The sequence below is a fragment of the Pinus tabuliformis genome, chromosome 8, assembly GCF_031772625.1.
Source record: "Pinus tabuliformis cultivar Carrire ecotype Pingquan chromosome 8, CPIR1, whole genome shotgun sequence".
NCBI classification, from domain to species: Eukaryota; Viridiplantae; Streptophyta; class Pinopsida; order Pinales; family Pinaceae; genus Pinus; species Pinus tabuliformis.
In genome coordinates, this window is record NC_142294.1 from 1,919,435,756 (window position 1) to 1,919,452,075 (window position 16,320).

At 35.9% G+C, this 16,320-nt stretch overlaps 1 protein-coding gene across 1 annotated transcript; it reads right to left on the reverse strand.

The window, feature by feature from the left end:
• Window positions 1–13,917: 13,917 nt before the first annotated feature.
• LOC149244169 (anthocyanidin-3-O-glucoside rhamnosyltransferase-like) lies at window positions 13,918–15,339 on the reverse strand. The gene has a single exon (XM_089371458.1). It carries the CDS (start codon window positions 15,337–15,339, stop codon window positions 13,918–13,920), a length of 1,422 nt encoding a protein of 473 aa, XP_089227584.1.
• Window positions 15,340–16,320: the final 981 nt, after the last annotated feature.

The following is a 16,320-nucleotide window of genomic DNA, read 5'->3' on the forward strand; positions in this document are numbered from 1 at the left end:
CTCTCTGATAGTTCTTGATTCCACTTGGAGATTGATGACCTCTTACTCATCTCTGGGTGAATGCAGAGAGGCAAGTGTCACAGGAGAAGTTTCTAGAAGATTCCATGATACTCCACCTCACAGATTGACCCTGCCATTTGTCCACTCTCACCCATCGCACCCCATAGAAGGGTTTTTCAGTATGCATCGCACCTCCCGTGTGAATTTAGGTGGGATGCAGCGCACTTTGACCATGGAGCAGGTGAGATGGTCCAGTTTTGACCAATTCTAAGTAGTTTTTCATGGAGAACTTCTCGGAGATTATGTAATCAGCTGACCTTGTTCTTTTAGGGGTTGGAACAACACTTTTAGGGACTTAAGAGCCCTTGGTTTGTGGAAATTTATGATTGGGGTTGCAGTGCCCAAAAATGTCTATAACAATTGCCCCCTAAAGCATGAGGTCGTTAATCTTTTGATGTCGGGTGAAATGCTTTATCATGAGGATCTGAAGTTTTTTCGAGCTAGAAGGTGACCTGTAATAAGATACAATACAACACATTTTCTTCATTATATTTTCATGATCTAGCTGAGGCGGGCATTCCCATGCTCAGCTTTATAAATTCGTTTTCATGTACATAAGACAGACAATCGTCTGAGTGTAGACTGATGATTCTGGTAGATCCATCATCCCTTGGATTGGATGATTATCTGTGTAGCAATGATGTACATTTGATGTCTTTATTTTCCTGAATATATATCGCAGCCCGGATGGATGAAACTAGATCGGAGGTCTTCAATCTCGTTCGATCTTCACTCAAAGTACAAGTAGATCCATGTGAGAGATTTTTTAGCTAGAGTCCAACATGGAAAGACATCGCCTAATTACCAGCCAATGATGTAAGCTGTTAACATGCACGAGAGGAATCACCGATAATGATGATGACCCTCAAGGTACTACAGTACAATTCACATGGTGTGAATAAGGGACTTGGCGTCGAACACCACGCAAAATCTTTCGGTCGAAGGCCATTGATGTAAACCTGTCGCCGAAAGTGAGAAACTTGCCATTGAGGCATGCAAGCTTAAAAGTATTGAAAGGGTTGTTCCTATATCGACTTCCTGGATAATGAGCTGATGTCGACAAGAAGCGATCCATCATAGGAGGGACTTAGTGAATCCCACATCAATGACATGGAATGGAGAAAATTATTTTAATGGAGGTGAAAACGATCTAATGACATAAGGTTCAGGGTGGTGGTCATGAAAGAATGGAGCGTAAATGTATTGCAGTGGATGAGACACATGTGAATTCTCTAAGCGACTTCTCTTGAACATATCGGTGACACTGACATGATGGATTGGTAGCGTTAACCCCAAATATGGATGGTGTGATGGACCAATGGTGATATGACCAGTGAACGGAACAACCCAACCTGACTCGGATGCGGAGTGAAAGTGTCATGTTCAAGAGCGACTTGCTACCAACAAAGTTTCTTCAAGTTTTCTTCCCAATTTTTCCCCAGTCATTGCTGATGAGTACCTCTTTATTTTTGTCAAGCTTGAGGAGGATAACATATGCTTGTTCTATAATTTTCCCTTCAGGCAAACCCATCGCTATGTTTTAACGAGCGTAGCGATAGTAAAACTCGTTCTTGTCTATATGGACAAGTTTGTCGCTATTCGGTTTTAATTAGTTTAACGACAAAGATAACTCGGTCCTTTTCAATTTTAGAGAGTCTGAAAAGGGATGTAAAGAAAACTCCAATAATCCTTTTTCATCATATAATCCCTTGAGTCCGAAAAAGTATAAAATAATACAAAATGGATGAATTTTCGGTAATTTTAACGAGCCGAACAAAACAAGCGTTCGATCTTTTTGTGTAATAATCCCTCAGGTCCAAAAAGATTAAAATCTAAAGGAGGGATAGAACTTCCGGTCACTTTAACAAGCTGGAGAGGCCAATTGCTCGGCAATCTTTTCATATTTTACAAGTCAGATGAAAAGAGCTTAAAGGAGACTCGTTTTTCGAGGAATGAGTGATAAATTCAGGTAGCAACTAATTCCAAGTAAGGTTTGGAATTTTCCAATCATGACAGTGTCACAAGGATGGCTAACAGGATCACTCTTCGCAGCTGTTCCTCTAAAAGGGTAAACAATCAAATGGAGGTGAATGATCGGCCAATACAGAGTGGAGGTGATGATGAGAACACAACCAAGGCTTCAAAGGCTGATGATAATGCATTCATGATGGTTATTTACCGGAAATTCTTTCATTTTTTAATGATCTTAAACTTTGGGGGAACGTTTGCTCATTGCTTATGTTTATTTTTTAACGAGCTTGAATTTCGCGTTAAAATTTCTCGATCCAGTTTTATAATAAGGATGTCTCATTTAAAATGGCATTTTTTCAAAGCTTTGCCCCGCATCCTTTCTTTATGCAGGTTAGGAAACGACCAATCCTACGAGTTTAAAGGGTTAGAGGACCTACAAATTTAAAAAATAAATGGTCGTTCTTTGCTTGCATGCCAAAAGGTTTGCATGCCCCTAGGTTTAGCAAAAAATTTCCAAGTTACCAAAGATTGTTCTATCCACACCGCGGACAAAACACTTCCTTGGCGATGTCTACCGAAATAAACAAAGGTGAGTGGCACAACTGGCTCCACTCACATAACTTTGATGAAGGAATCTTATTCCAGTCTAATCTCATAAACTAGTCATATATCCTTTGTGGAAACCTACCCTACACCCAAGTTTTTCCTGTCGAAACAGACCAGGGTGCATGCCCCCTGGGTTTTAGTCATGTCCTCCGAATCACTCGCACTCATCAGGTGGACGGACTGGGGATTGATGAGACATTCCTTGCGTGAAAAGACCATTCAGGGATGGTATTTGACTATTTGCTATGTGTGAGCCGGGGAATGAAAGTTGGTCTACGAGCTTGACCACTCTTCCTTCATGCGGAAAACACATTACTCTAAAGAGTGAGGAGACAATGGCTCCCATGCAATAAATATAGTCGCATCCAAGGAGTAGATTATAATCCAGGGGTCCTTGGACTACCATTACGTTCATGTGAACGGTTTTCCTTCTCAATGTTATCGGCACATTGGGAAGGATCCCTAACAATCGAACGGTTCCTTTGTCAAAGCCTGTTAGATTTCTCATTTCAGGAAAAAGCGATGGCAAACCAAGTGCTTTCCAAGAAGTTGAGGAAAGGATACTCACAGAAGCCCCTTCATCTATGATGGTACCGGCCATGACCATTCTATATATTTGAGCAATGATTCGAAATGGTACACTAGCCGGTAAACAGGGCCTGCCTAGTAGATTCCAATCGAAGGAAGCAACTAGGTTGCTTGGAGGTGGGACCAAATAGACGGCTGGATATGACTCTGATGAACTTCCTTCCTGCGGTAAAGGAACGGGTAGACTGCCCCCATGTTCATTGGAGTCTGTGCTTACGAAGAGAATTTGAACGGTGTCGTTCTTGTTCTCTTCGATGATTGTATCATCCGAAGATGGACCTTCTAAAGGTAAGACCGGGTCAACTACCGCCTCGATCTTTTGACTTTCATCTGGTGTGGGTTCAGAGGTTTCATCTTCAATGATAGATGCTTCAACTGACCACAATGGCGTGTTAGCCGGATTTTCAACTAGTAACAGACTCGGCAAGAGTTTCTTATATCCAGGAGGAAGTCATAACGGTGAAACCGGATGGTCTTCCAAAACTCTTTTAGACTCGTCTAAGAATGGATAACGGTGGACGGCGTGATCGCCTTCACACAGTTTACAAGGAAAATTACATTTTCCTTTTTTTCCAGGGGCTTCACTTTCACTAGTTGATGGTGTATTTTCAACATGATCGTTAGAGGTTGATGACACCGGATTGTGCAAACGAGAAGACCAGTCCCTTAAGATCCGAGGGATGTAAGGACAATCTCGATGATAGTGGTCTCCTTTGCAAATGACACATGGCGATTTAGGCCTGGACGGTGCAGTGTGTGGATTTTCGCTAGATGATGCCTGGTCACCCCTTTTCGCCTTTGGCTCCTTCTTCTTCTTCTCTTTCTTCTTCTTCTCCTTCTTCTTCTCAGTTACTTGATTTTTGGCTTTACCAACTTCATTAAGCGAAGAGGAAGGAGGAGAGGGAGAATTGTTCGAAGTAGAAGGTTTGGGGGTAACTCTGGTATCATTTAGTTGCTGACTTGATTGTTCAGGAATCACGGTGTTCTGAACGACAAAGGTCGAGAAGAGCCATACAAGCAAGCCGATTGTCAATCCTGGAAGAGACAATGTGGCCATATGGGGTGCACCAACATCTCCCCAAGAGGAGAAGGGACTAGGATTTCTTCCAAGGGGAAATCCTTGGTTGGTGGACTCCATTTTTCTCAACCTAAGACCAACGTAGGAAAAGTGATGTTTATTCCGATTAAAATAAATTTTAGACGCTTTGACACAACTTGTTTTTTTAATTTTTAAGAGTCGAGAAAAAACAAAAGATGACTTTAGTCGCCTTCGATTTTTAATGAGCTTGAAGTGACAAGTGCTCAGATGGACCTTTTCCTTTAAGGAGTCTGAAAAGGAATGAAAGAGACTACTCTGGAAATCTAGACAGAAGGATTACCAAACTAATCGCAAAACTGCAGAATACTTTTTACGGTACGACAGTCAATCTTCCCGAATACTGTGTTCAGTGCATTGCGATCGATAAGGCGGTAGACACGGCTTCCTATGGATAAAGGATAAAGCCTATTGTGGTCTCCCAACATATACTTGACGGCACGTGGGATCACAAGTTCGTACTGGCACTTATCGTCTCAAAGTGGAGGAATCACCCAACCAGTAATGAAAACAACAGTTACCAGGCTTTACGACGCCGGAATACGTCTCTAGCCTAGACTTCTAAATGTTGTGCGTTAGGTTCCAAAGCGTTTTTAAATTCATTAAATTTATTTTACAGTTGATCTTGCTTAAGAAATTTTCCTTTCAGGTTCACCGCGTGATGTAGATATACAATTCCTAAAATGCAATCTAAGATGATAAACAATCGTTTAATCTTCTTTTTGCAATGAAAATCCTAGCTACTAAGGAAAGAGAGACGATATTCTTTCAACATAGAGAAGAGAGCACACACTATATGCACTGTCCTAAATCAAACCAACAAACAGTCTAAATGCAAATGCACATGCATGTATTTGTTTTCAGCCTTCTTAATGTGTGAATGATAAAAAGAAAGCTAAGCGTAAATCTGAATTATTTTTCAAAGTGACATTACTAACAAGTTTCTTTTCAAGACAAAATGAAGACAATGACGACACTTTGTTATTTGGAATTGAAAACTTGCTTTCGACACTTGAAAAACTATTAATTCAAATCAAATACAAGAGTAATAGTGTAATTGACTATCAAGAACAATCAGATTCTCTTCTATGAATGAAAATGACACTTGCGACACTTCCAGATCAAGAAACAACAGTTCAATTACGCTACTTCTTTGTAAAGGAGAACTGGAAATGGCTCACAATACATAAAAACATTTACAGTTCTTTGGACAATGCAGGCGAAATAATGGTAAGGAAGGGGGTTTCCAACAGAGGTATACTGACTATAGACAGCCAAAGTCCTGAATAGAGCTTAAAAGAGTGAAAAAACCAAAATCTGAAGGCAAAATTAGCCCTTTCTGATCAGCGCACCTGTTACACAGGGATTCCAGTATGCATCCCACCTACAACACATGGGAAGTGCGATGCATACTGATATCCTTGAAGAGAGGGTGTGATGGTACAGTACGAGACTTTTGATCCATTTCTTGATCACAATTTGCAGCACAGTTCAGGGATCTAGGCCGAGCAAGTGGTAATCAGTAAATAAATCATAGGGGTAGATCTAAGGAGGTTACTAGAGCCACCACAAGGGAAATTAGAGAGCTTGTAAATCAATTGTTCAGTTCATAAACAAAACCCAGAGATAGACTGAAGTAGCATTGATCTACTTTGCACTTGCATAGCAAATGCAGTTCGAAGGCTAGCTGGCTTGACTTCAGGCTCCGTCTGTAAGTTTATAAAGCAAACAAATATAGACAAACAAACAATCTATTCGCTCCCCAGCGGAGTCACCATTTTGTTATCGGGAAATCTAGTGTCTATGCAGAGCTGCTAGTCCCACTAAGGCTGGTAGCTACCTTAGAAACAAACAAACTAAAACCACTTTCGTTTTCCTTTATGAGAAGTAGATAAGAGGGGAACAAAGGAGACCAACCTCTGTCTTGCGCTTGGTTCCTTGCTTGATTCCTCTCCCTTCTGATAGATCTTTGCCACTCGCTTCCTCGTCTACCCAGCTTCAAAGAGCACCTATGGAATCAAAGCAACATAACACTATACAAGTACATAGATATACTATCATAAACAATATAGGACCAGATATATATTGACCACACAAATGCATATATCATCAATCATACAAGAATTTGGAGGAAAACTTCAATAGCTTTATTAATAATCAAGAATAGCAAAGAGGATTACAACCAATTGTTCCCAGCGTCATCCTCTCAACAAGAAAGCCCTTCTTCACCTCATGAAAAGCTTAGATCACCCAACACTATGATGTTGCACCAAGAAACCAGCAGCACTTCCTTACAAGATACAAAATTCCAGCCTCTGGATCTCTGGGATGAGGGATCCATATATAGATGTTTGCAAGGGGGGTGAGTCAGCTTTTGATATTTGATTAGTGTCCTCTCTCTGATAGTTCTTGATTCCACTTGGAGATTAATGATCTCTTACTAATCCATGGGCGAATGCAGAGAGGCAAGTGTCACAGGAGAAGTTTCTGGAAGATTTCATGATCCTCCACCTCACAGATTGACCCTGCCATTTGTCCACTCTCGCCCATCGCACCCCATAGAAGGGCTTTTCAGTATGCATCGCACCTCTCGTGTGCATTTAGGTGGGATGCAGTGCACTTTGACCATGGAGCAGGTGAGATGGTCTAGTTTTGACCAGTTCTGAGTAGTTTTTCATGGAGAACTTCTGGGAGATGATGTAATCAGCTGACCTTGTTGTTTTAGGGGTTGAAACAACACTTTTAGGGACTTAAGAGCCCTCGGTTTATGGACATTTATGATTGGGGTTGCAATACCCAAAAATGTCTATAACAATTGCTTTTTGTGAATCTGAGCTTCACTGAATAATTGTCTATGTAGGTGTACCATGCTATAGGGCTTGCGTCAAACAACACAATGCCTTTTTCAACCTGCTCGAGCCATAGGTGAAAATATATCGTCATAATATTCTCCCTCTTTTTGGGAGAATCCTCAAGCCACGAACCTTGCCTTGTATTTCTGAATGCTACCATCGACTCCATGTTTGATCTTGAATAGCCACTTGGAAGTCACCAAAAATTTTCCCTTCATTCTTGAAATGACATCCCATATTCCATTCTTCATTATTGATTCATATTCGTCGGCCATAACATCCTTCCAAACTTGTTTCTTTCATATCTTCTTCAAAGGTAGGATGTTTAGTTTGAATCATAGTGCTCATGGCTGCAACATATCCCTTGTAACTACATGACTTCTTTCTTTCTCTAAATGATCTTTGAAGAAGAGAGTGTCTCTCATCATCCTGTAATGTATAACGAAGCGAAAGTGGCCTCTTCCTAATGGGACAATCACATGCAAGAGGATCTAAGGGATCCATGGGCTCCATGGGATCATCAACAACATATCTCTTAGATTCTAGCACAGAAAGACCATCCAGAATATCCATATCATCATTCTTCTTCTTAGAAGGAGGAGGCAGAGGAAAGCCCCTTGCTTTCCCAATAGCAGCGTCTTCATCAAACATTACATCCCTACTAATTTCAACCTTCCTTTGACCAAGAATATGTAAGTTTTTGAGTTATTTATTCACATCATCATTTTTATTTGAGTTGTAAAGCACTTTAATATATTTACTTTATATTCATATTATATGTCTTAATGTTTAACAAATATTTATACACTGTTAAAAACATATGATTTTATGGTATGATATCATATGGTATGATAGATTACAATGATTTTTATAGTGGCCATTAACTACCATTATTATTAAATATATATATATATATATATAGATTATAGATTTGTCATTAATAATAATAACTTTTATAAAAAAAAAAAAAAAAATTAAATAAATAAATTATGTTATAAATTAATTAAATATTTAAGAAATAAAATCAACATTAATATAAAGTTTTAAGTTAACAACACAATTTAAGTATTAAAAAATAAGGAGCGAAGATCTAAGATATGGGGACTAATAGTGAATTTAAAATTAAGGGAAATGGGTAAAGAAGTATTAAGAAATTTAAATAATTAAAAAATTAGAAATTAAAATTAATTAATTTAAAAGAGAATTAAATATAATGAATTAAATGTAATATTTTATAATTAAAATTAAATGTTTTTTTTAAATGAATATCTAAAACAAAAATTAAATATTTATCATTAGTTTTTTGCTAGTTTGATCATAAAGATTTGATAATAGACCAATTTGATAGACTGTATAATTTATGATTTATTTTAAATATTAGAATTAAAAGTTTTAAAATTATTAAATATTTTTATTATAAAATATAATTACTTTATTTTTTAAGTATATGAAATTAATAAAATAATGGTATATGAAAGGAAAATTATTAAATAATCATCCACCTTTGAAAACCGTTCCATTCCTGTAAATGACTTTGAGCACATCAACTTTGGTATGACAGATGCTAATTTTGTTGAAACAGAAGCGGAACAGCGGTCCGATCATTTTACAGGAAATGTAGCCACAATAGATGAGATTTTCATTGACGCCGGCGACCTCGACCAAAATGAGATACGTGCGGCTCACAAAAGGTTCCATGAAGGGATTTTTTTTCCCTTGAAAAATTCGTGTATGAGATACATTAAGTTTATAAAATTAAAATGTATTTTGCACCCACTTTAAAACCTTCCAAAACTTGAATCATTATTATGTTTTGAGCGTAGGGTAGTTTGCAACCGGAAAACATGTCCAAATTTTCACCGTTTAATTTATTTAATTTCCTTCATTATTGTGCCTTTAACCTTGTTGATATTTGTGCTGAAATGTTAATAGTAAAAATATATTCTGAATGTATATTTTAAAATTAATGTGAAATTATTTAAAAATGCATTTATTTTTAACTGTCATGTTTTTAACTTTATTGATTGTTGTATAAGGAGATTAATTGATTGTTGTATAAGGAGATTAACTTTGTGAATGGCGCTGTTACTATTAGCTATATTTTTTAATTATTTTTATATATTTTATATATTAAGTTCAAAATCAATAGAAAAAAAGTTGGCATATCAATTTAAATACAGGTATTCATTAATTATAATTTAGTATTTATTAATTATAATTTAGTTTTTATTAATTATAGTTAATGGTAATCAATTATAGTTTTTTATAGTTTAATTTTTGTTAATTGTAATTAATTATGGTTAATGGTTATTAAGTATAGCTTGATCATATTTAATCATAATCTATTATGGTTTATTAATCTTACTTACATTAATAAAGTGGTTGATTGACAGTCTATTTTTCATATGGAAATAGACATATGATAAATGACATTTGTGAAAGTATATCAACCACTTTATTAATGTGGTTGTGCTATTTGTGTAATTTTTTTTATAAAAAAATATATTTAAAATTAAAGTATTACATTTGAAAAAACATCTTTTTTTTTTTATCATTTTATGTTTTTTTTGTTACCATATCTTTAACCTTATTGATTTTATGAAAAAATGACTTGCATCAAAACGCTTGCATAATAACACTTACTTCGTGATACATCTCAAGTGGTTAAAATAAAAAAATAAAATAAGAAATCATAAAAACTAACTATATTATTATTATTATTAATTATGCAATGAATTAATATGTAAGTTAAAGATATAGATTTAAAAAAACATAGAACAATATTCTTTATTATGGAGATTTACCTCCACTTTACTATGGAGATTTTTAATTTCTAAATAAACTTTGTTACAATGTCATGGTTGATCAATACCACATGCCTAAAAAATCATAACTCACTCCACATGACATTAGTTCATATGACATTTTGTTTTAATTAATCAATTTAATTAGAAGAGTGAAAATCAGATAATCACTTTGGAGATAAATTTCAAAAAATAATTTGTGTATACTACTATAGATATTCATGAATATTCTATGGAGATTAAATCTTTACCACACACACCTAATGATTATTGATAATTAAATTAAAATTTTGAGTCTTATTCCAATATAAACATGTGTCTAGTTGTAATTAATGCTTATAAAGTATAAAGTATGCATATTATAAATTCAAATATTTTTTTTAAATACTTTTTAGTTAATTACAATTTTAATATTATAGGAAAAATATTTACAGTAATATTGATAATGATTTTCTCTTATAATGTTGTATTCTTTTTTTTAATTATAGTTTAGTTTTTTATATAGATTATGTAGTTAATTTTTTAGAGTGTTTTTAATAAAAAATAATATAAAGAGTGAGGGGAACTCTACTTGAATGGTTCATGAGGCACAATACTTGCTAAGTTTTTGCAAATGGGGTAGCAAGCTAAGTGGGCTTGATTCGGGGAAAACTCCATAGTTAAGGGCATTTGAGCCAAAGGCAATATGGGATGGGCGACCTCCCCGGGAAGTCCTGGTTACCGGGTGCAAGCCCCGGAAGTGATGATTGATGCTATGTGATTCATTTCACTAGTTTCAATCCCACTTATTCACCCCTGTGAGCATCGTGATTCATTTCACTAGTTTCAATCCCACTTATTCACCCCTGTGAGCATCACCCGATGCACCCAATGCAATGAGTGAGTGCTAAGTGGAATATTCAAAAATCATGAGAAATTAGTTAGTTACGACTATCCCTCATGGAAATGGTCATAGATGAATTATTCAAAAATCATGAGAAATTAGTCAACTACGACTCCCTCTCATGGAAATGGTCATAGATGAATGACTTACATAACGCAGTTGAATCCCAAAAATGATATCTAATATAATGCAGTGTGAAATCCCCTAATACTTAAACGTGTAACTTTTTATTATATATATACTGATTTATATTGTGTGCATGTACACTACGCTAATCCATCTAACATGACCACTACCCCTTATTATGTAAAATGACTTCAAGTCTTTGTGTTGGTGAGCCTTCCTCAAACAAATTCCTTGTACCAATAACAAGTAGTGTCAACATACATAAATAAAAACAAGATTAATGTAACATACAACGAGACATCATAAATTATTTTTTACCAAGTTTAATTTCATTTATGTTTTATTTAAACTATTAAAAATATTGGGCTTAAATAGCCAGAACAAATATTATTAATTGTTAATTAAAAGATCAAAGAAACAATTGAATTAACTTCTAAGAACAATTACAACTATTCCTTCACCCTTTTCCTTAAGAGGAAAAAGGGAAAAACCATGGGGGGTTGAGGAATCAACACTGTGATGAATTATTCCTAGAGCTGGCAAACCTAAGCAGTGTGAAGGAAAATTGTGGTAACAGTTGTGGGGTACAAGACTTGAGGCTCAACAAAGTCCTGATGCCCAAGGTACCCAGATGTTCCTGATTGACAGGAGTGGAAGGGCTCGAAGGGGGAATCTCGACCTAATTGCTAGTTCCGAGGCTGGGTGGTGAGATCTTCCAAATAACTAGTGTGTGCATAACTAAAGATGGATGAGTGATACTATCATGTTAATCATTATCACCAGATAAGATAGAATATTCATTATAAGTAGAAAGTATAGAAATGATTTAGCATTAATACATGACATTTATTAATTCCTGAGTAGAATAGTAAAACTAGATGATAATATGCATTACTAATGTTTACTGATATATATAAATGTAAACTACCAATTAGCAAGAACGTTGATTTAATAGGCAAGATAGTGTTAAAGACAATTGTTGATTTAACCCAAAAACATATAAGTGGAAAACAGTAAAGCAAATACCCTATCTCTTCTATGTAGGTTATATATATATGAATTATACGAGACTGCAAAAATATTCATATTGCAATATATGTCTAAATATCAGTTCTTCAATACACTCAAGAAATCCTTCTTCAAACTGTATAATAAAGTCAACATGGAGAACCTTTCTCTACACATTCATATTAAATCTATAGTTGCATCGCATTTCAATAAACACCTAGGGTTTGTTGCCTCAGACGAGTTAGGAAAGAACTCATCCAGAGCCATGTACCCTGGTTCCTTTAACTGAATCCCATGATTTCTAATCATGCCTATCACAATTACAAATAAACTATCTGTTAAATTCACTTAAAAACGAATGGCGTAGTTCATCAACGCAGCTCAGAAAATCATAAAAACAAATACCCTTCTGGTAAATACAATCAACCATTTCCAAACTCATTCACCGATTCTAAGGAAAACTAGAATACATTAAACTCAAAATTATAACTTATATCTCGCTGTAAACAGTCCAGATTTGAAACATTGTACAAAATTCATAAATAAGTTATGTGAAGTGTTCGAAGAGAACAACACAGCCTGAGCACTATAAACCCTCGGATGGCTTATATAAGCCAATAATATCTAGAACATCAAATATTACTACAAATCATAACTAACAACACATCCTGGCCGTAGCCTCAAACACCAACTATCACAACTCATGAAACCCTCTGTCACAGAAACCCTCTACCATAGAATTATGCTTCGGACTTCATAAAATATTCCAACTATTTGATGCTACTATTCAATATATACCCACATAGAGATAATAAATTTAAGTCATAGATATTGTAGATGTCGTGCCTCAGAACTGTGAATTATTGAATGATTTGATGCCACAATGGAACTGTAGAGTATAGGTAACGATCTTGTTCACAAAAGCATCAAAACGTTACAAACTTTTGGAACGAGCTTTCAAGGAAATTCGGGATCATATTTTTAGGTCAGCTTCATAAATCCATCTCATATAAACGAAGTCTTATCGTTACAATCTGTTAATTCCACCGTCACAATAGTATATATAATTACCATACTGTTGTGTTTAAATCATTTTATCACTACTTAAATGCAAGCCATGTAGGGGAACTGTGTCGCATATGTGAGATTCAAACTATATATTGAGATGTATAATTATAAAATAAATTAATGTGTGAACATTTAATAAGTGAGATTTCTTTGTGTTATAATTAATTTTGAGTTTAAAATTAAAGTAGTTATATAAATTAAATTGTTGACATAAAAACACTTCAGGATAAACGTTACATTATCAAGCTTTAAAAAAATCATTATCATTATTATTAAAAAATTTAATATATATAAATTTTAAAAAACATCTAACCCCAATTTACTCTTGCTTAACTTTAAAATAGTTTGTGTTATAATGTTGTGGCTCATCAGTATCATTTGGTTTCTATAGTCTTATGCACAATCAAAGTATATCATATATACATTTGAAAAAATATATGGCAAAATTTTTAATCAGTAAAATTTATTTCCTATTTATTAAAAAGAAAAATTACTTTATAAAAAAATATTAAAAATCAATCGATTTAATTTAATTAAAACCCAAAAAAATACATAACTATTTTAAATCTCTTTATTAAAAAAATTATATTTTAAAATACTCTAAAGAAATATCTATTTCTATAATTAGATTAAAATTTTGAAAACCCTAGACTAAAATAAACAACCACAAATCTTATTTCAGAAATAAACACATTTATCTACAAAATTAAATACACTCACTTACATGGTTAAATTATTACAATAACAAAGTTAAAATAAAATAAAATAACTGAAAAAATCAAACCAATTTAACTAAAATCAAATTAGTCTTTAAAATCGCCATAATCTATACGTCACCGATCGGAAGTCCTTTTTTCATATCTGCGTGTACGCTACTGCTATCTGTTCAAGCTGTTTGATGAACTCATGGATGTAATCCTGCTGCCGTCCACTATTGGCGACTATAATATCACGGGCCTCCGCCACTTTTGACCTCAACTTCTTCCCCTCCTCTCCCGCCATTACCATTCGCAGTGCTGCAGCTATGTTTTCGCTGAGAAAAGAGCCGTCGTCTCCCCGGTCAACCTCGATCCCCAACTTCAGTTCGGACGCTATTTGCCGGGCATTCAAGCTCTGATCAAGTTTTACTGGCAAGAGTACGAGAGGCACTCCGAAGGTCAGCGCCTCCATGGCAGAGCTCCACCCACTGTGGCTCAGATACGCACCCACCGACGGGTGAGAGACGATCCGAACCTGCGGCACCCAACCCCAGACTACCAGACCCTGGTCCTGTGTTCGAGTCTCAAAACCTTCGGGAAGGAGCTCCAGGGCATATTCCCGGGCGTTGTCCAAGAAGTGAGGAACACGCAGCGAGCAGAGGAACGGGAGCCCGCTCGCCTCCAAACCCAGTGCCAGTTCGTGGGCTTGTTCTCTCGACAGAAACGTCTCGCTGCCAAACGACACAAACACCACAGATGATGGCCTCTGCCGGTCCAGCCAATCCAGCAGGTCGGAGCCCTCGCGGTTGTCCGGGCCGGGCTTAGAGACGGGCATGAGTGGGCCCACAGAGAGCACGGGAACTCCGATAGTCTCCTGGAAATAACGAATATACTTATCGTCCTCCTCAAAGCAGGATTTCACGGCCACGGCCACGCATCCTTGCACACATTTAGCCAGACGATAGGGCGCAGTAACAGTACCGGGTATTCCTACGTACATACCTAACATATCCCGCGCTTCGTACAGCCTGAACGATATCGCCGAACACGGAAATCCGGGCGGCGGAGCGGCCACCTCTTCGGCGGTTATTTCCTTGTTCAATAACCTGGAAGGGAGGAGGGAATGACCGCAGATCGCCGGCGAATACACCGTGAAATAGACGGACGGTACGCGCATCGCAGCAGCGACGTTCTGTGCCCAATACTGCGCGAAGTCATGAACAACGTAGTCGGGCGAGAGTTGCCTGAGGAGACTTCCGAACGGCTTCTCCAGGCCGTCTATGGCTTTCTGGAGCGCAAACGCCATTTCTATGGGGATGTCTGCCGTGCATTCCGCCCCTGGAGTCAGGCCTTCCGTGGGCGGTAATGGCAGTTCGAGCAGATCGATCCGGCCCGGCCACTCCTGAAGTTGCAGGGAAGGTCTGATTCTGGAGATGTTAACGGGAGTGGAGAGAAAGGAGACTGTGTGGCCGTGGATTGCAAGAGCCTTCGAGAGCTGTAGAAAGGGATTAATGTGTCCCTGCGCCAGCCAGGGAAACAGCAGAAAATGAAGATTCTTCTTTCTAATCTGGTTGTCCATCATACCACAAGGAGTTCCTGTTTTACATTAACCGTATCTGAGGGTTGTGACGAAACACTATATCATCTGCAATTTCTATCTCTTCATAAAAAACTTAAGGGGATGGCTTTCGCATGCCGCAGTAAAACGTATGAAGATTCTATCAACTAATAGACGTGGAAATTGAGAATTTATTGGACAATGTTTCAAGCTGGTCTCACTAGAATAATACTCTTATTGAATGTACTTATACTATTATGATATTAATATAAGTTAAATTTATTTCTATAAATTAGATTTTGGGCCGTGAATTTATGTAATTATACTATTATGATATTAATATAAGTTAAATTTATTTTTATAGATTAGGTTTGGAAGCTTTTTCAATTAGAATGGCGTGTAGAGATTGTGACATATTAATATAAGTTAAATTTATTTTTATAGATTAGGTTTGGAAGCTTTTTCAATTAGAATGGCGTGTAGAGATTGTGAGTTTATTCGTCATTGTTTTAGCTCATCTGGCCTAGTTAAAATAGGACTCTTATCAAATGTCAACGCTCTGTTACAAAATTATTTTAATATTAATATGATTTAAATTTATTTTTATAAATTAAATTTTATATTTATTTTTATTTATATAATTAAATGCGGATATCCAAAAGATAAGACTCTTATCAAATGTCAATGCTCTATTACAAAATTATTTTAATATTAATATGATTTAAATTTATTTTTATAAATTAAATTTTATATTTATTTTTATCTATATAATTAAATGCGGACATCCAAAAGATAGGACTCTTATCAAATGTCAATGCTTTATTACAAAATTATTTTAATATTAATATGATTTAAATTTATTTTTATAAATTAAATTTTATATTTATTTTTATCTATATAATTAAATCTGGACATCCAAAATTTATTGGACATTGTCTTGAAATTGTCTAGCACTAGATTCTTCTCAAATGTTGTTATTTTATTATAAAATTATTTAAATGT

What these genes read in the sequence shown, in the direction of transcription:
- LOC149244169 (XM_089371458.1), bottom strand. Translation starts at nt 15,339, where the DNA reads ATGGACAACCAGATTAGAAAGAAGAATCTTCATTTTCTGCTGTTTCCC.